This window comes from Arvicola amphibius, chromosome 10, assembly GCF_903992535.2.
Source record: "Arvicola amphibius chromosome 10, mArvAmp1.2, whole genome shotgun sequence".
NCBI lineage: Eukaryota > Metazoa > Chordata > Mammalia > Rodentia > Cricetidae > Arvicola > Arvicola amphibius.
The window spans coordinates 110,547,497-110,568,539 of record NC_052056.1 but is presented as its reverse complement, the minus strand read 5'-3'; the positions used below and the strand labels follow the sequence as shown (position 1 = coordinate 110,568,539).

At 44.8% G+C, this 21,043-nt stretch overlaps 1 protein-coding gene across 1 annotated transcript in view; it reads right to left on the bottom strand.

The window, feature by feature from the left end:
• Positions 1-4,241: 4,241 nt before the first annotated feature.
• Wasf3 (WASP family member 3) overlaps positions 4,242-21,043 on the bottom strand; it is an 89,481-nt gene continuing 72,679 nt past the window's right edge. Inside the window, exons 6-10 of the mRNA XM_038345546.1 lie at positions 20,275-20,392; positions 11,909-12,075; positions 10,853-11,119; positions 9,306-9,670; positions 4,242-7,514 (exon numbers count right to left, since the gene is read on the bottom strand). Of these exons, the coding sequence (XP_038201474.1) occupies positions 7,357-7,514; positions 9,306-9,670; positions 10,853-11,119; positions 11,909-12,075; positions 20,275-20,392 (1,075 nt within the window). The 3' untranslated portion in view covers positions 4,242-7,356. The remainder of the gene's footprint in view (positions 7,515-9,305; positions 9,671-10,852; positions 11,120-11,908; positions 12,076-20,274; positions 20,393-21,043) is intronic.

Sequence of the window (21,043 nt, the reverse complement as noted above, 5' to 3'; positions counted from 1 at the left end):
GTGTTTTTGATCTTGGCCATTCTTGCAGGTATAAGACGAAATCTCAGAGTTGTTTTGATTTGCATTTCTCTGATGACTAAGAATGTTGAACATTTCCTTAAGTGTCTTTCAGCCATTTTAGATTCCTCTGTTGAGAGTTCTCTGTATAGGTCTCTACTCCATTTTTTTATTGGATTATGTGTTCTTTTGGTCACCAATTTCTTGAGTTCTTTGTATATTTTAGAGATTAGCTTCCAGTTTATGCTCCCTGCCATTTTGAGTTCTGGATTTCTTGCTCCATGTATAAAATTGATTTAATTGCTTTTAATTTGTCAAGCAAAGCATATTTCTCACTATTTAACCAGTACCAAGGTGGGAAACTAAAGCTGCTCAGGACCATTTCTGTCACCACCCATTGCATAGCTGCTAGTCATGACTCTGCATCCACGACACCTGCTGGACAATAAAGATTATTACACCTAAAATCATTTTTTTCTTTTCTTTTTTCTTTTTTTATATAATTTTACAAATTTTTCACCTCCTCCCCTCCTCCCATTTTCCTTCCCCTCCTCCCAGCCCCCCTCCCCCTCCATCTCCAGTCCAAGGAGCAGTCAGGGCTCCCTGCCCTGTGGGAAGTCCAAGTTCTTCCCCTATCCATCCAGGTCTAGGAAGGTGAGGATTCAAACAGACTAGGTTCCCACAAAGCCAGTACATGCAGTAGAATCAAAACCCAGTGCTATTGTCCTTGGCTTCTCAGTCAGCCCTCCTTGTCAGCCACATTCAGAGGGTCCAGTTTGATTACATGCTCCATCAGTCCCAGTCCAGTTGGCCTTGGTGAGCTCCCATTAGATCAGTCCCATTGTCTCGGTGAATGGACACACCCCTCATGGTCCTGACTTCCTTGCTCATGTTCTCCCTCCTTCTGCTCCTCATTTGGACCTTGGGAGCTTAGTCCAGTGCTCCAATGTGGGTCTCTGTCTCTATCTCCATCCATCATCAGATGAAGGTTCTATGGTGATATGCAAGATAATCATCAGTGTGGCTATAGTAAAGGGCCATTTCAGGGCCCCTCTCCTCAGCTGCTCAAGGAGCAAGCTGGGGACATCTCCTTGGATGCCTGGGAACCCCTCTAGAGTCCAATCTCTTGCCTACCTTCAAATGCCTCCCTTAATTAAGATATATACTTCCCTGCTCCCATATCCACTCTTCCTCCATCCCAACTGTCCCATTCCCCCAAGCTCCCCCCATCCTCCCCTTTTCACTTCTTTCTCCCCATCTCCCCTTACCCCCATCACACCCGCACCCCCTAGCTCTCAATTTTTGCCTGGCAATCTTGTCTACTTCCAATATCCAGGAGGATGACTACATGTTTTTCTTTGGGTTCACCTTCCTATCTAGCTTCTCTATCTCCAGCCCCACACCTAAAATAATTTACCAGATCTCATAACAAGTAATTAATCAATATGGAAGACTACATTAACATTGAAACTTTTAGTAACTTTTTTGCTAATACTATGGATTGTGTTCTGCAATGTTTATATGATTATGGTGATACATCCATTTACTGGAAATTGGGACTCAGTTTTTTTCTTCATATTATATTCTTAAGAAGGAATGCAACACTTTTAGAAATGATACAGTCTTTACAGACTAATAATGAACAGCTAGGTGACAGTATTAATACCATCGAATATCATAAATTACCTGAAAAAAACTAATACCATTGAAAGGGGTAACATTAATTTGACAGACAAAATTGAATCCATATTTAAGGGTACTGAGAAATTATCTGAAAGAATTTATACTGTTGAATTTGGCAATCAAAATTTGTTTAAAAAAGTTATGATAGGTTAGCAGATAGAATATCTTTCCAGGATGGCAATCTGCATGCTATCCAAATAATGTCCAAGGACGAAGTGTTATCGTTAAAGGAGAAACTTCAGACCTTGGAATCACATGTGCAGAATGAGGACTAGAGGCTATGTACCTCAATGAAATCACTAGAAATATACATAGGCCAGGAGATTCAGGCTTTACAAAAGACAATAGTAAAAAGATTTGAAATGATTGAGGAAATTATTGGAGCTGATTAACAGGGAAAGAAGGCACAAGCACAGGATTAAACATCGCCAGTAGCTGTCAGAGATGACATACCCAGGGTTTTAGCTTCCTACACTGTAATCTACTCTGACAAAACATCAAGTTCTAGAGGTCCAAAAGGACCACCTAACTTCTTTGGTCAACCCTATCACAATACCCCAGTCCCTGGTAACAACTTCTATCTTAGTTAGGGTTCTTTATTTTATTATTTTATATGCATTGGTGTTTTGCCTGCATGTATATCTGTGTGAGGGTGTCAGATCCCCTGGAACTGGAGTTACAGATAGTTGTGAGCCACCATGTGGGTACTAGGAACTGAACCCAGGTCCTCGGGAAGATCAGGGAGTTCTTAACCATTGAGCCATCTCTCCAACCCTCACTGTTTCTAATTGCTATGAAGAGATACCATGACCATGGCAACTCTTAAAAAGAAAACATTTAATTGGGGCTTGTTTATGGTTTCAGGGATTCAGTCTTCATGACTGGGAGTATGGTGGCATGCAGGCAAATGTGGTGCTGGAGGAGTAGCTGAGAGTCCTATATCTTATGGGCAGCAGGAAGTTGACTGAGACAGTGGGCTGTATCCTGATCATAGAAAACCTCAAAGCCTGCTGCCATGGTGACACACTTCCTTCAACAAGACCATACCCACTCCAACAAAGCCACACCTCCCAATAGTGCCACTCCCTATGATATCCTGGGGGCAATTACATTCAAACTACCACAGAGTAGGTCACAGGTACCTTATCTAGTCAGGACTCTCACAAGTGGGACCAGATCCAATGACCTTGTCTCTCCAAACACCTAGTTTGTTCCTGCCTCTATAGGGAGGAAAGCAGGGTGTTTTCACAACATCCCTACCATAGAATGACTACTCCGTGGGAAACATTTTTAAAAATCAAGGAAGACAGACAGATGTCTGACTACTGGTGTGGAATGTTTGTCCCCCTGCCTGTGACCCGGAATGAAGCTTGGAGGAACGGGAATCCTCCTATGGGTGAAACTCCACAGCTCTAGGGGCTCAACCATTGTCTAGAAGCACACATCGGGGAGCAGACTGGTCCATGGATCTGACCTGCAAGCTGCTATGAAATGACTTGAAATGGTCACTCACTTTGTAAGACACATCTCTGGAAGGTATTTGGGTCTTCGGACTCACACCTTCATTGTGCCAGCACATCTTGGAGACTCCCGACAGTCCAGCACAGTGGCAAAAGTATTGAGCTGCCACCAGCATCCCACTGCAGTCTGAGCAGACAGCTAGGCTTGGAATCTCAGTTCTGTCTCCAAGCAGTGGGCTGGCTTCTGTGTTCTCTCCTGGAGAATGGTGGAGTGTCTACTGAAATCCTGCTTCCAGTGAGAACTAGTGTAAGAATCATCACAGATGCCCTCGGTGGCATCTGTAATCAAAGACTGGATACGTCATGTCTTTAGAGACAGTTTGCGTTTACTTTCTGTTTGCAAAGGTGGAAAACCCATCCTCTCATTTCATCGTTTGCCAAGAAGCTGCTTGCTCTCCAGGAGCCTGGGCACAGTGCAGAGGCTTCTGGGTAGGTCAAGCACTACGCTCTAGGCTCTGCAAAGATCCAGGCATCCTGGGTAAAGACTCACAGTGCAGGCACAGGACACACTTGGTGATCAAAACAGCTATCCTAGGAAGCACATACTCATTTCCTGACTACCTGCACAGTCTAGGCTTGATTTCCAATGCTCCACAAATGAAATGCTACCCCAGCTTGTGTTCTGTATCTAGCCAAGTCACAATAAACAACAGGACTTTACTCTAGTTCCCTTCAGTGAAAGAGGGAGAGCATCCTCCTGAGCAGATGTAAATAATAAAAATACCTCATATGCCACGAGTGTCACAGATTGTTTATGATTCTTATGGAGACTCAATGTGGCTAAGACCATCACCATCCTGGTCTCTCTACCCAATGATCATGTTGTCACCATGTCTGAAGAGTCATCTACTTACCCTAGTCCTTCCCCATGGCCTCTGCAGAATTCTCTCTGAATCTGTGGTCACACAGAAATTTAACACAGATCATATGGGATCTTCTGTTGTCTCCTGAAGACAACATCAACTAAAGATCCTGTATGTGCCCAGTTTCTTTCCCCATGGAGTTGAGCACACCGTGTTGTCATAAAGAAGCAGAGCCATGTAGGGTTACACGTGTGATTTTATTTAGATGTTATCTGTAATCTATTGTAAGATATACAAACAGATTAAAAATTGTTTGAGTGTTTTTGTTTGACAGTTTTTAATACCACTTTAGATTCAATTCACAACTGCATTGATAATACTGCAAGATAAAGATACTCTCCTTCATAAAACAAAAACTCCTTGCTAGTCTTGCTGACACACTCTTTGCAGTCTTTAAGGGATTCAAATGTATCACATATTTCTGCTTAAAATATTACAAAGCTTTCATGACCCTTTCCATCCTCTGCTCAAAACAATTCTGATGTGTTAAAAATGTATGGGAATGAAAACATCCATCTTCTAATAGCATCTTAGTGAATAAAATCTAAGTATCAAAGCTCATGGTTTGGGCACTCATTTGCCTTCTAGGGTGCAGTGATGTGCAGACTCAGGCATCGCCTATCCACTACCTACCCATGCACTCATCCACCACCCATCCAGACCTGCACCCATGCATATATCCACCTACAATCGCTTCATCTACTTACCACCCATTCATCCATCCACTCACCAATCCACCCACCCACCTACCTCTCATCCATTCACTCACCCACCCATCTATCATCCATCTACCCACTTACCTACCCAGAATCCATCCATCTCTCCATCCATCTGTCCACTTCCCACCCACCCCTCCATCTATCCATCTGCCTGAGTCTATAAAATGAGAGGAAAAAAAAACATGTCAGATACTCACCTAAAATACATAGGGACACAAAAGCTGGGAACAATTTAAAATAATCATAAAATTTATAACTGTAATTCTAAGTATGAAATTCATAGAAATCAAATATGCTATGAAATTCTGTTCTTCATTTGTTTTAGCAGATACTTTTAAAAATAGAAACAGAAAATTTAAACATTTTGCTTTGTGCTCTTCTTAAAGTACTGTATTAGAAGCAACTTGGGTTTAAACTTTAGACTAGATTTGCCGAAAGATACTCTAAAGGTAATCTAAACTGGATTTTAGCCTCTTTCTATTCTTTCAAGAGTTACAGAATCCATTGGGCAGAAGATTTCTCACTAGCTATAAAAACAAACTAAAACTGACTGGTTGATGAAACTATAAGCCAACCAATAATTGATAATTGATAATTGATAAGCTCCCAAATATTTATGAATAAAGTGCCACTAACTTCATTATGACATGATCTCAGAAAAGAAATCCTGACAATGGCTGGTAGCTTTAATGTATTTCCTCCACCCTGAGAACGTAAGGGCCCTACCAAATGAAGGAGTGCTGCAAATGTGAGTTCTGGAGCCCACAGGGAAGAACAGAGGCAGACTACTGTAAGCAGAACAAAAGACTCAAAATGGCAAAGTCCTGAGGATGATGCCAGTGTGGTAGGTCTCAGTGCCGGAATGATAGAAACGAGAAAGAAACATAAAAGCTTCTTTAAATTACTAACATGATAGCAAGTCACAGCAATGGCCATGTGTGTACAGGGTCCAGGATGACCACTGGAAGTGCATGCCAGTCCACTCAGCAGCAGAGAGCACTGGGACACACGCCAAAGCAGGGCACAGGCAGGGGGCTGTAGATGGGTTTTTAGTGTCGATTTGACGTGACTAAAACCTACTACTGGTAGGTGTCACAAGATGGCTGCTCAAGTAGACAAGTGTTCAGCTGGGTGATGTCCCCAAACTCAGGAGCAAACATCACTCCTGACTACCCCACTGACATTATGCACCAACAGACACAATTTGCCCCAGCTCTAGATTCTTCCTTTTATCCAAAGTGAGCAATATTAACATCTGCAGTATACGCACTCCATTTGAAGTGTGCACGTAAGGAGTTCTGGGGAATCCGCATCCTAGCACGTCCATGAGGTCCTATCTGTAACCCACCTGAAACCCCCAGTGACTTAGCTAAATGAGTAGCTGTCCTTCCTCCAGCAAAGCTGACACTGTCCTCCTGGAGTCAGAGCCCCGCCTACACCAGGGACCAGACAGCAGAGGGGAAGTCAGGGTTCTCTGCCATGGCAACTGGCTGGATCCAGTTTATATGGTGAGGTACTTTTTAACATTAAAATGTGCCAACAACATGAGAGAAGATTACTGTGCTTCAGGAGGGGTGAAGGCCTGTTTGAGAGACTGAGTGTGAATCCAGCCACAGCACCATGGGTCGTGAACAGCTGGCAGCATCTCTCAGCTAAACCCAAGCTCCTAAGGTTCTGAGCAAGTGGGGTGAGGTGCTGAATTATGCTCTCTCCATGGTAACAGAGGAGCAGGAATCCCAGGAAATGACATGTGTAGGTCTCATCTGCACTGGGTGGTGTAAGAGGGGACCAGATGCGGCAGCTCTGCCATGTAAGCTCTGCAGACCCTGGGCAGCTTGCATCTGGCCTGGCTAACTGGTGTCCACACTATCAGGGCTGGCCACTATATAGTGAGTTCCATTTGCAATGTTGAACAGAAGTCACTAGTGGGCACTTTCCATGTAAGTCCCCACAGGGGCCCGTGCTTGAAAAGGGAACTCTCTGTTGTGGGTGCAAAGGTAACAGAAGCAACAGAGCACACAAGGGCAGCAGAGCACACACATTCACTTGGAGGCCACCAGGCCAAGAGTCCAAATGGAGAAACATCTCATTCTGACTTGTTAAACCTCTCCCTCTAGAACCAAGTCCATCTGGAAATCACCCTGCAGAGGAAAGAAACAGTAAAGCAGCGTCACCTACTGGTTGGAAGACATCACTGCGACACAGCCATTCATCTTGCAAAGACCTGACACTGGGCAGCTCCACAGACACATGGCAAGTCTGCCGAATCAGGAGGGACAAGAGTGAAGACTCTCCCAGCTGAGAGGAAAGCGAGATGCTCTTTCGGGACTATGCACTAGTTACAGCGTATTTCCTGGTGTGCAGCACGGTGTGCTGTGTTTAGTGGCACTTAAGTATTACACAGTAAATACTCAACAATCCAGAAGGATGTGCAGAAGCAATAGCACACTGTTAATACAAAAGTTACTAAAGCTACAGGGTAATACCACTATGTGGGTGCAGAGATCACACGCGCTCCTAATACACTTCCATATGGTGCCCTGGCTGTCCCCCTGCTGCCTGGCCCTGTGCGATTCAGTCGGACCAGTCATTCTCGTCAAACTCAGAGTCATCATCTGAGTCACTGTACTCCACAGCAATGCGTCTAGACAAGATTGTGGCCACATCGTTCCCAACTGGCTCCCGTTTGGCTTCCTGCTCACGTTGCTCCTGCACCTTTTTCAGTTGGATTCCTGAAAACACAATGTGGGGAGGAGAGTCAGTCTCTTTGCTAGTTCTCAGTGAAGGAAAAAAAAAAAAAACAGGTCTCCCTGTTTCTACTGAGTCTACAAATACAAGATGGTGGCCATCTGAGGGCAGAAAGAATGTGTGTGTTACTTCTACTGCAGGTAATGGACACAAAATACAACCTTCTGCACAACTGGGTGGTAACACAATATGAAAGGAACTTAATCTGGACCACGTTAAACTTTTTTTCTCTTTGACAGCATTTCAGACTTATGGGCTAGCTATGGAACAAGAAGAAAAATATCCGTACTTTATTTGCCCTGACAATGCTGGGACAAGCTTTCCCAATCTGTCACACACAGACATACAGACATAGGCACAGACACAGACAGACAGACAAACAGACACACACACACACACACACACCACATGCCATCACGTATTCACTTTTATCTGGACCGTTCAGGAGCTACACGGCACATAATGTCTCTACACCACTAAAATACTCCATGTGGTCTTTCCTGAAGAAAACATCAAAACCAGAAGTTATCATAGATAAACATTGTTACTATTTTCTTATAAATATTATTCAAATGCCACCACTAAGTCAATCTTCTGGGGGGCACTTTCCCTGGCTCATGATTCAACCATCTCCTTCCTTATTTGCCCCCATTTCTGGTAAGCTTTAATCTGGACAGCGCTTTGATCTCCGCATTCGCGAGCTTCACATCTGCAGAGAATGTCGATGGTCTTTAGGAGCATGGCAGTCACTGGTTATGGACCCACTAGACTGGCCATGAGTATACAAGAGCACATCTAGTACTCTCTTTCTTTGACTGGAAAGCACACACACACACACACATACACACACCGCTTAAGGTATTCCAGCTTTCAGACTTCATGTTTTAAAAAACTGTTCTATCAATGATGTTCAAAGTACTTGGAGGGATTTTTTTTAAGTGGTGTTTGCGAGTGTGTGAGTATGTGAATGTGTGAGTGCATGCGCGTGCACACACATGCACGCACATTCAATGAGCTCAGGCAGAGGCAGAAGCATCTGTACCTCAGCTCTGTCAAGGGTATTATATACCAGTGCAGTTCCTAGGGTTGCAGACCAGCAACTGCTCTCGCTTGTTTTCAGCTGAGACAAACAAACTGTAACCAGGAGGCCATTCAGTCTCTAAGGCTCAAGCAGCTCTCTGCAAACTCCACAGTCTGTTGCCTTCTCGGCCACCCTGGGCTTTGAGTGGTTAAGGATGAATGGTTCTACACACAGGTCTTCCTGGAAGGCCCTGGGGCAGTCAAACAGGCAAGGGCTGGGCTCCCTCTACTGAGTATACACAATGAACATGACACCACCCCTGCGTTGGGGCCCGGGAGTGAGAGCAGGGCTTTTGCCTGGCACAACCTGTATGCGGCTAAACAGATGCCCAGAGCCACTGGCTTAGCACATCAAGCTTCTCTGATGAGTCCAGAGTAAACTTAGATTTGTTTACAGCGAACCCATTGCTGGCGGCTCACTTTCTTCCATTTTATTCTTGTGGTACAAAGCGGAGAAAGGTCCTATTACTTAATCTATCATTTGATGTTTAATTTCTGGTTTCTTATCAAGTACACCTTTCCTGAACTTTTAACTTTTTATTATAATATGTTTCCATGTTACCTGTAAAAGAATTCCAACTTATGAAGAAAGTAACAAATGACAGAATGTGCAGTTATCTTTTGAGGGTAGTGTAGCCAACTGAACCCCAAAGCAGTCTTCCAAAGGGGAGACTGTGACATGGGGGTGCACTTACCCATCCGGATGGCAGCCAGGAGGTCACTTCTTGCATCACTTATGGGTGGCTGTGTAGGTTCTGGGCGCTTTGCCTCAGCGACAGGGGGACCATGCAGTGGGGAGGATGAAAGAGAAGAGGGGCCAGGAGGGCCAGGTGGAGGAGGTGGGGGACCTGGAGGAGGCGGTGCTGTGGCCAGGAGCCCAGTGGGGGGCTGGTGAGGAGGAGCAGGGTACGTGGAACCAGCTGAGGCGGGGAACGGGGGCTGTGCAGGGATCTGCAGAGGGCTGACGAAGGCAGTTTGTGCTGAAGGAATCATGGGTGGAGGGGGAGGTGGTGGTGGTCCTGAGGGGTTGTAGTATTCAATTATCTGTGCTGGAAGCACCCTAAGGAACAATAAAATACAGTCACCCAATTGAGCAAGGAGGGTTACACCTTCCTATTTCTAATAGAGCTTATTGAGGGGATCCTTTCAGAGACAGTGCATGCTGCTGCCAGCTGGATAGTCACTGCGGAGCACAAGTGTCCACTCTGAGAGTCAGTTCCTTTCAGTTTTACATTCGTCGTGACAATGAAAACCCACTGAAATGCACCTAAAACAACCATTTGAAAAGCATGGTGAATTCTTGTGGATGGCTAGGGACATACACGGCAGGAGAAGACTAGTACCCTTTCCATCCTGGGTATCTCAAAGATGCTGTGTAGCTCCTAACTTTATCTCAGGAGGCCTCTGAGGCCAAGGAGACAGGGGTTGGGAGGATGCTGTCTTCTCTGCACCTGTCCAATGAGAATCTCCAGGGTTAAGGTGCCCAGTAGCATGTCAAACACCCCAAGAGACAGGGCAATGGTTTTCAAAATCACAGACTCTCCATCCACCTGATGTAGCAGCCTTAAAACACATTCTGGTAATCCCAGCTTAGCCAAGGCCTAAGGATAGGAGACACCTAGACCCTGTGATCTCCCTTTTCAGGCTGTGGGTACAATTGGAAAGAAGGGCCAGCACTCGGGTGAAGACACATTGCTATACTCAACTTTCCTGGGCACAGAAACTAGGGAGCATTTTAAAAGTAATTTCGAAAAAGCTAACGATAACCGACCAAAATAAAGGGGAGGGGCCCAAGTGAATTCGCACATGATCAGGAAGGGTCTGTACACAGTGGAGGCATTCAACTCACAGAGCAGAAAGCAAGAAGTATAGGGCAGAAATCCCCAGGAGCCCGGAGGCTGAGAAAGGGGGTTACAGGATGAATGGCGGGAAGTGACATTCCATGTTTTCATTGTCTATGACCAGCACTCCCTGAGAAACTCGAGGTGTGGGCAGGCTCACAAATAAGCATTTTAGGCTTTATTGATGGCTGGAATCAGCATATGAACAGGGACACACACAAACACACCATCCAGCTGAGATGTGGCTACAAAAGGAAACGGTCAGTGGCAGGGCTCTATTTCATTTGACACAGATTCTGTCAACACTGACACTAATCATTCTTGACTATATTCTGTGTGATGAATTTGTGACTGCCAAGACACAAACTCAAGAGCAACAACGAACATGAGTAGCAATTTACCCATAGTCAGCTGGAGCCACTGAAGTAGAAGCCTGGGACCCCTCTGGAGCCTGGGGAGGAGGTGGGGGCGGTGGCTGCTGAGGTCTGTTTAGAGCCATGTGCCTTGCTGAGGCAGACGAGGGTCGGTACTCATGCTCAGCGCCTTGGTTTGTGGCTCCATGCAGCGGTGCGTCCCCAGCTGGGCAGGACGGTGTCACCGGCTGTGGTTGCAAAGAGTGGCTGGGAGTAGCAGGATAAGAGTAATCGGTGACATCGGATGTGTGCGACCTGATTTCGGAGGAAAGGGGACGAGAGAAATTGGAGTTTTAAAAATGTCCCCTAAGAGGTAGGTGCGTATCTACAAATAACAGCATTGTCAGTACACAAGGATGGGACAGTTATTCCTTTTAACAGTTAAAGTTATTCCTTTAACTGAACAGCTAGATCCAGTCCCATGAGAGCGTCCAAGCACAACACAATTATTTTAGCAGCAAGCCCCAGTGTTACATGGATTCAGAGTTGATGCTTTGATAGGTCAGACCAGTAAGCGGGGACCAGCAGAGCCTTGTTGTCACGGCATTCCGGGTTATTTCTTTATGAAGACAATGCTATATGTCAAACCCCATTTCATTTACAAACAGTATCTCAGATGAACTTCAGAGGCAATAAAATATGACAGCACATAATTAGAACAGCAGGAAGAGAAAGTGGGGGTCCACCATGCAATAGTGAGCCGCACTTGTCTTAAATGGCAGGAGTATTTTTTACCCAAAGAAGGAAAGGCAACACTGACAGTTTTCCTGGGCTGTAAGCACACCATCACAACAGAGCTCTAGAAGGAAAGGAGACTTTGAGTGAGTTAGTGAGCAGTTTGGAAAGAGGCTGACGATGGGCATCCTGCAGAGCCTGGATGGGAGGAGGGTAAGAACCGGCCTACGTAGCAGCCACAAGCATGTTAGTAGAGGCACATGTTCTCGCCTGAGTTACAGGACAGTCAGTAGGGGCTGCACATCCTCTCATGATGCTGAAGCAAGGCTTGACCTTGGGCCGGGGATCCAAGAAAGCAAAACGACAAACCCTCTGGGCCTCCTGTCTTCCTTGGCGCTCCCTGCCTGATCCAGTCTCTTTGCGTCACTCATGAATTCAATGCCCATTTTCCTCCTCTCCCACTCTTCTCTTCTTGTTCTGACTTTTCTCACATATACTTGTTGGTTCCTGTTAGGATTCAGCTTGTGTTTCTCTCTCTGAAGGGAAACAGGTAAACATACACTGGGGATGTAGAGAGAACAGGAACAAAGATACAAGCTCATGTCTGCCTTTGGGCTTTGTGGGTAGCTTTCCCCAACCGGAGCACAGACCCGCTCAGAAGAATCTACTCCTTCCCGCTGTCCCCTAACTATAGCGTAAGAATTAACAGGTGATTTCTCTCCTCTGTAAGCTGTGGTCTAGATTGCGATGTGCACGTGGCGATGTCTGGCCCACTCTTCGGACTGCTAGCAACTGAGTTACACTATTTTAGAGGGTACTCAGGTTCAGTGCATTTCGAAAGTATAAACGGATCTAAAACTACAGCGTCACTGGTGACACCCATACTCTGCTAAGTACCTAGATGACTGAGGTGTCACTCTCTAAACAAACTGTCACCCAGGACAGCACGGAATGCCTCCAGTGAGACACAGCTCAGGATACAGCACGCTCTGTGGTACAAACGAGAACTCCATGCTTGGGAAACAGATTTGAGAAATAGCACAAAGGAGCCAAGACAAAGACAGAGGTGACACACAGTTGACGGGAAAGGAAAATGTAAGATTTCGACAGGGCAGGACTCTGATGAAGGGTGAAAACAGGAGACGTAAAGGGGATTGGCCAGGTGAACAGTGAAGGACCGGGGAACAGGGGCTTGCCAGCAGGCCGTGGGAGTGCAGGGCTCAGAGGATGCTGACTGAGTGGGCAGGCAGAAGTTGTCATGAGGCACACCACCGACATGGTGCTGAGGGACGTGATCCTGGGGCTCTGCAACGGTCAGCCTCCAGGTGTTGCAGCAGAGAGAACAGGTGGGTTAAGATAAAGAGGCAGGAAGGAGGCTGTTCACCTACTGGGAGAATCCCGTGAATCCCCAGGGTTTGTAGAGAGGCAGGTGGGCAGAGCCACAGCACTGAAGCATGGCCCAGAACTGGATGGGAGAAACTAGGGCAGGCTGGATGTGAAGATACACTAACTTCTGACTACAGAGAACATTCTATCAACTCTTTATCCAAAACTTACAGTTGGAGACAGGCCATGCCTAGCAATCTGTAAGGAAGAAGGCAGAACTGGAGTATAGCTCACCTGGGCTGAGCTAAAACACAGTATTAGTGTCTTGTACACACACCATGAAACTTGAAATTAAACTCTCCTTGGTATTTTTAATACACCACTAAAAATCATTCTTTTACCAAATAATATTTAAAATAAAATAATGTTATTGAAAATAAGATATTTTTAAGAAGTCAAAGAGCTAGGTATGGTGGTGCATGACTTTAATCCCAGTACTTGGGAGGCTGAGGCAGATGGGTCTCTGTGTGTTTGAGGTCTACAAAGCCAGTTCCAGGGCTCCCAGGGCTATACAGTGAGACCCTGGGTCAAACAGACAAATAAACAAATAAAACAAAGCAAAAAAAAAAACAATAATAGAAGTATGAAAAATGTACAGCATGATTCCAATTTTGTAAAGATTATATCCCACATACAGGTGCAGGAAAGACTACAGTAAAATACAAATAGGCTTCTTTGGATAACGTCAGGATGGATATTTAATTTTAATGTCTTTCTGTAATATCTAGATATAAGCATGTTTTCTTCCATAATAAAGTTAGGGCTGGAGTGATGGACAACTCAGCAGCTAAATACACTGGCTGCTCTTGCAGAGGATCCAGGTTTGATTCCTACATTCACACAGCAGTTCAAAACCATCTGTAACTCTAGCTCTAGGGGATCTGACACCCTATTCTGGCCTCTGCAGAAGCTGTACACACACACACACACACACACACACACACACACACACACACACACACAATGTCACGTACAAATACATACAAAAGACTAAAAAGAAAATCAGCATGTTCTTAAAAAGAGAAAAGGCTGCAGATCTAATAAAATAAGTCAAACTTCCCAAATTAATTCAAGGTGTTCAGTCTAAGCCCAATGATGAACTGTGATCTCTTTGCTGGTAAGTTATGCATGCCAAGAGTAAGTCTTGGGAAAGACTATGAGACAAAAGCAAGTTCTAACAAAATGATCCACCTAGCTCTGTTTTTGTAAGCTAAGAGAAATGAAACCTTATATAAACCATGTGAGCATACAAGCAAAGTATAAAATAATTCCAATGACCATCAGCATCATGTCAGACATGAAATAGTCTCATCTCAGGTGGTAGGATGAGAAGGCTTCAACTGAGGAGCTAAAAACATTCACAGGTTTTCCATCTACACAAGTTTAAATTAGAGCGCAGATGGAGTGGAAATGGGTATGTGCTTTGCGTGACAAAATTAAAATCCCAACTAAGCTATTTGTCAGAACAACAAATTGATGCCAGTGAGGACTCTTGGGTCCCTGTATCCTCACATTAAGAGCAGACTGTAATATCAATAAGCTGATGCTAAAGTTCAATTGTGAAGCTAGAACCCAAAGCTCCCAGATTTCTCTGAATACTTAAGGTAGAATGCGTACAGAAAAAAATACCTGGTGTGTGCCTTTTCAGAACTCATAGGCCTGGGCAGGAAGCAGTATCAAATACCCTGCAACTCCTAAACGGTCTCCTAGCAAACACCCACATAGTCCTTGGGTAGGTAGAGACTGCTCTACATGTTGAGGTTTTAATGGTGAAAAGAAGAAAGAAGCAAAGGGAAGAGATCAAGCATAAGGTATGTACTTGATTTCTTGTTATTTTTGACTGTCCTTGATAAACACTTGGTGGTTTGTTTGTTGTTGCTATTATTGTTGTTGTTGTTGTTGTTGTTGTTTTAAAGATAGAGTCTCCTGTATCCCAGGACAGCCTCAGGTATGTAGCTTAGGACGACGCTTATTTTCTGACCATCCTGCCTCCACCTGTGAGTCCTAGGATTAGAGGCATGTGCCACCTCACTAGGCTTATGAAACGCCAGGCTTCACACCCAGGCTTCACACCTGCTAGGCGATCACTCTTCCAACTGAGGCGTGCACCCGGCTTGAATTCTAACTTGTAAATGCTAAAAATCCACACAAATGGATCACAATGATTCAATAAGACAGAAGCAAGACATTAAACCAAAGTTAAAACTGGCTGGTCAGTCGCTTGTGGGTCTCGGTGACAAATGTGACCTTATGACTCCACCGTTTGCACCTGCAAGAAATATTCTTACTTAGGAGCTGCCACCTCTTAAAAGAAAACTCGTCAGGACGTCCTCCTGAAATGAGACGTGTAAGATGAGTTATCTGGAGTGAGACATCAAGCCCTCTGGTGTCTGAGTCTTCTTCAAATGACGGCCTCCCGGGGTCCCTACTAGCAACCCATGATCATAGACAGAAGACAAAGAACAATGGAAATTCAACAATCTCCATTAAAGTAGTAAGGGCCACCTAAGCAAAATTCAAGTCATTGGCAGTCACCCAAGTTCAGAATCCACATTTAGACTCCACTTTCCCGATTAACCCCAGAACAAACTTAAGAAAGCTGAAAAAGCATGCAAAGTCACCCAACCTGAAACAGTGCTGCCTTAAGGCATTGTTTTGAAAGCAAAATATCGATGCCATTTTCAAGGGCCAAGTGGGGCACACAGAAACCCAAAGCACAGGGGCTCAAACATGGGGAGAGGGGGTCCATAACATGCACACACCTAGTGTCTGGGGACAGGGATCCCTCGGAGGATGCTCCGTGGCGCACACTCTGAGACAACCTGATGTCGGGCCTAAGCTCTTTGTCATACGCCATCACACTCCACTCCTGCCGCCTGTTTCTGGCTTTCCTAACCTTTTTCACCTCGCGGGTGGTGCCATCTACACGTTTTTGCTCCTGACGTCCAGGAAAAGAAAGTAAGCATGCCAAGACAGAAGGGAAAGGAAAACAGCAGGTTAGATGCAGTTAAATGCACAGGAAACAAGCCTGGTGCACACGCAAGAGGCATTTTCATACTGCTAGTCCCGACTGCATATGCCTCAGGCCCACCAGGTCCATCAGAAATAAAGCGGGTCTCTAAAGAAACAAAAGGCACTATAGTGCTTACCTTCGCCTTTAGGACAGGACTCTTGCTTGCTAGGGTTATGGCCTGTTTAACACGCTCACACCTAGACCTGCATTGCCCATATGAAGTATCTGGTAAAACCATTCATAAAAATCATTTCCTTCATTGACACACTTTGAATGCCCTACATGAGTGTGCATGCACACACACACACACACACACACACACACACACAAATAAAACTTACCTGTTCATACACAAAGTCAGTCTTACACCAGTCCTGTTTGTCAGCTAAGGCACACTCAGTGCTCACTGGGATCCCATACAAGCCCCTCCTGCAAGGTGAGACCCTCTTTGTGCACCTACACAGCTCACATCTGTCCTTTTTCTTACACGAGCATCTATGATCTTGCTCAACAAAGGTTGTATCCTCCCCTCCGCCCCCATGAACCTCACCACACTGCTTTAACTTTACAGGAAGCATACACTCAATAAATGCTGACTGAATGACCACAGCCACACACCGTGGCTTAATCACAAGCATGTACTCAGGCACTGTTGACACAAATGGCACACACACACACACACACACACACACACGTTTCTATCCTCATAGAGCCTGTACTCTGGAAGGGGAAGTCTGAAAGCTGGCATAAACCAGTGTCTCTATTGAATGTGGTAAAATATAAATGTATCTATATTTTAAAATGTGATATATCTTATACACAACTTTATATCAGACACGCGTATTATATAGTTATACATTCCTATATTTAAATATGTACATGTGTATATATGTACACCAAATGCCATCTTGTCTGCAGTTTAAGGCAGTAGACGGAGTGTATTGTTTTCAGAGGTGTTTAGAGGTTCTGAAACAAAGAGTAAAAACAGAAAATGCACACAAGATAACAGACATCAGGGAAGAAAGAAAGACATTTTTTTTAAAAAAAAAATCAACGAAAGGGTTGGTTATTTGAAAAGATAAGTAAGACTGACACAAACCAATGGAAAGAATCCAAACAGGACACAAATTAATAGAATTAAAGATGAAAAGGGAAATATAGGAATAGACAACACAAAATTCAGAAGGTCACTCACTGGGCCATAACCAAAGACCTGCTTTTAGTAAGCTGGTAACCATGAAGGAAGCGGATGCCTTTCTAAAACTCTAGAAAAAGCAGCACTGAAAGCAGAAATAAAAAAAAATCAAAAAAAAAATCTCTCAAAAACCCCAGGTGCCTGCTGGAGTCGCTGCTGGCTTCTATGAGGCTAACGGGGATGCTTCTCACGCTGTTTCCTAGACTAGAAAGGGAGAAATGCCACCAAATGTTCTGTACAGAACCAGTATCACCCAGATACAAAAGCGGAATAAAGATTCCCTTATCAGACACAAACATTTAAACATTTTCATTAAACTTCTTGCAAATGGAGCTCAAGAACACATCAAACAATCACTCACCATGATCAAACTGATCACATTGTGGAGGTGTGGGAATGATTTAACATATGCATATCGAAGAATAAGACCCCAGGTAACACATGAAAAACTGCTCTACCCCACTGGCCCTCAATGATACGCAAATTCACAGACCACAGACAGGAGCCCTGCAAGAACCTTCTTAGGAAACCCAGACGACAGCTACACGCAGAGTCTCAACTCAGCTAGAACAGCACTCATTAAGAAAAGCACTGCCTGAGAGGACAGAGAGAGGAGGGAACCATAAAGACTTTCTGATCATGGAAGTAATGAATCCCACATCTAGAGAAGCAGTATAGAGTTCGCTGAAACCCAAACCAGACCAGATCCCCCATTGCGGGGATTTGCCCAAAGGACTCTAAGTCAATTTATCAAAGAGATGGTTCCTCCCCAAGCTTTACTGCAGTGTTGCTCACAACAGCCAATTGTTAACTGTCAACAGAGGCATGGATAAAGACAATGTCAGATACAGGCACAATGAACTGAATTCAACTACAGAGAATGCGGGAAAATGCATCAACTGGAAATTCTGATATTAAGTGAATTAGGTCTGACTCCAAAAGACAAATATCACATGTATTCCCTCATTTATGGATCCTAGATTTTATTTTACACACACACGCACAGAGAGAGAGAGAGAGAGAGAGAGAGAGAGAGAGAGAGAGAGAGAGAGAGAGCAATATCCTATGAAATCAGTATAAGAACAGGGACTATATGACAGCAACAACAAAAGAATTTTCTTTCAACAGGCTATTGACCAGGAAAGTAAATACTCAGGACTGGAGAGATGGTTCAGGGGTTAAGAACACTGGCTGTTCCTCCAGCAGCCCTGGATCCCATTCCCAGCACCCACATGTGGCTCACAACCATTTGTAACTCCAGTTTCAGGGGATCTGACACTTCCTTCTGGCCTCTTCAGACACCAGCCACTCAAGTGACACTAATTCATACAGGCAAAGCATCTATCAACATTAAACAAACAAACAAACAAATAAAATTTTCAGAAAAGAAACCCTCTCCTGACAAGGAACCTAAGAGGGGCAGGAAGAGTCCCTGGAAGGCCTTTCGGGAGGGCAGGAAGTGTCCCTGGAAGGATCTCCTGAAAGTCCTGGGTTTTGCACTGAAAGGTGTGGTGCACTGGAGAAAAAAATGCCCTTCACTATGCACCTTCTTCCTGGACTGCTTCGCTTGACTTCTTTGTAAAACTCAGTAGTTCTTCCCAGATTCCCTAGTTACATCTGTGCACACCATGAGTGTAAGAAGAGAGTGTAATCGAACACCATCTTACAAACCCTGACTCAGGATTGGGGCATCCTCCTCCTCTCTACCTGCTCTTTGTCTCTTGTCTTCTCTCTGAAGTGAAGCCAAGACCCATGCATATGATCGGGTGCTCCGCTGCTGAGCTACACCTGGCCTCTTCTTAAATTCTATTTGCAGCCAGGCGGTGGTGGCACACGCCTTTAATCCCAGCACTTGCGAGGCAGATACAGGTGGATCTCTGTGAGTTTGAGGCCAGCCTGCTCTACAAGAGCTAGTTCCAGGACAGGCTCCAAAGCTACAGAGAAACCCTGTCTCAAAAAAACAAACAAAAAAAAATTCTATTTCCAAACCTCAAGTTCTTATTCATCTTCAACTCGTACTCCAATTAGGTCAATACATCTAAATGCTTCAAACCTCAAGACTCCCCCTACAGAAAGCTAAGTATTTCTTCCAATGTGATCCAGTATTTGTCAAGCAAGCCGAGTGGTTGTTTTTAGTATTATATTTTTTGTTTGTTTGTTTTTCGTTAATTTTTCAAGACAGAGTTTCTGTGTATCCCTGGCTGTCCTGGAACTAGCTATGTAGACCAGGCTGGCCTGGAACTCACGAGATCCACCTGCCTCTGCCTCCCTGGAACTCACGAGATCCACCTGCCTCTGCCTCCCGAGTGCTGGGATTAAAGGTGAGTGCCACCACCACCCGGCAATATTGTATTATTGTTGTTTGTTCTTGTTTTTCTGGTTTGTGTATGGTGCTTTTCTTTTTGAGACAAGGTCTCAGTATACAGCCTTGGCTGGCCCAGAATCTGTTACATAGAGCAGGCTGGTCTTGAAGTTATAGAAATCTGCCTGCTTCTGCCTCCCCCATGTTGGCCTAGGGTGTTGATTTCTGAACACAGTTTATATAAAAAAATCTAAACTCTCAGTCCTAAGGGGACAAGCTTCAAAGTGGAAGTCCCTGAACCTGAATGAGTCACCTTGTCCTTCCAAGACGGTGTGCAGGACGGCTGTTTCTGATGGTGCCGGCTTACATTTCTCTCATCGTCCACCTCCCCGCTCCTCAAGGGGAGGTTCATTTCTAGGAACTATCTCTGGAAGCACAGCTCACTCACGCTTCCCAATCTCTCGCAAATGCCTCACCAAGTCCTCAGTCACAGTGATGTGGCACCCCAACAACATGAATGTGAGTAAGACAAACTTCCCAACGCCTGACGGGAGCGGTGACTGTTCTATGAAGCTCCGAGGGAGCAAAGGGACAGGAGTGACAAAACATGGTGAGAAACCAAACTGAAGAGTTCTTCGCTTCTTTCGTTGGAGGCATACAAGTGCTGTAGAACAAATCCTGCCATATTTATTTAAAAACAGCCTTGCTGTGCTAAAACGTCAGGATTGTCATGTGAAAAGGGGCTCCCCTGAGCAAGCCTGAGCCTAGATGTCATCCCTCAACTATCTGAGCAAAGGACCCGTGAGCACACTGAGGAGTGCATCCATCAAGCCACGCACCTTCTGACGTCGCTTCTCCTTCCTCTTGTCTTCTGTGTCCTGCAGCATCTTTTCTTTCCAGAGGTCAAAGAAGTAAGAGGGATCCGTGTAGAACTTCAGCCCATCCTTCTTGTCATCCCTATGGACCAAGGCATTCAAAGTCAGGGCGAGAAAGATCACTAGCGGCCTTCATAGGGACGGTGACACTAAATTTAACGCTTTGGATCCTAACGCCTACATGAGGCATCCGGCATATATACCTTATGTATTATACGCTAAACTCCCTCTTTGGAAAAACATGGAAACAGGCACAAAAGCAATTAACTCTACAATCTTAGAAACTGGGAGCTAACTAGGTGCAAGTCCTCTGTGAAAATTCCCCCCCAACTCAGAAACATCCAGTTTCAATAGCTCATGAATTTAAGGACCTATTCGCTTTACTCCAACAGTAAGCTACAGATAGAGGCAGCTGGATGCTTGGTGTACACTAACTTCTACTGGGAACTTCAATACAGTTGTGATAAAGACCAGTAAGTGCTCTGCCCCGTTTCGTCAATTCAGGTTTACTCCGCACGATTTGGTAAAGAAGGCAAAATGTCTGTGGTATGTGGATGCGACCGAAACACAATGTATTTTCGAGAAACTTCATTTCCTGTGGCTGTGTCAGTTTCAAGCGCTGCTATGATTACTGTGGTCTAAATAATTTTTCAAGTCATATGGAAACTACTCCCTTACTTAACCGGTAATAACGTAGCCACTATGAATTAAGGTTATAATAGGAATCAACAGC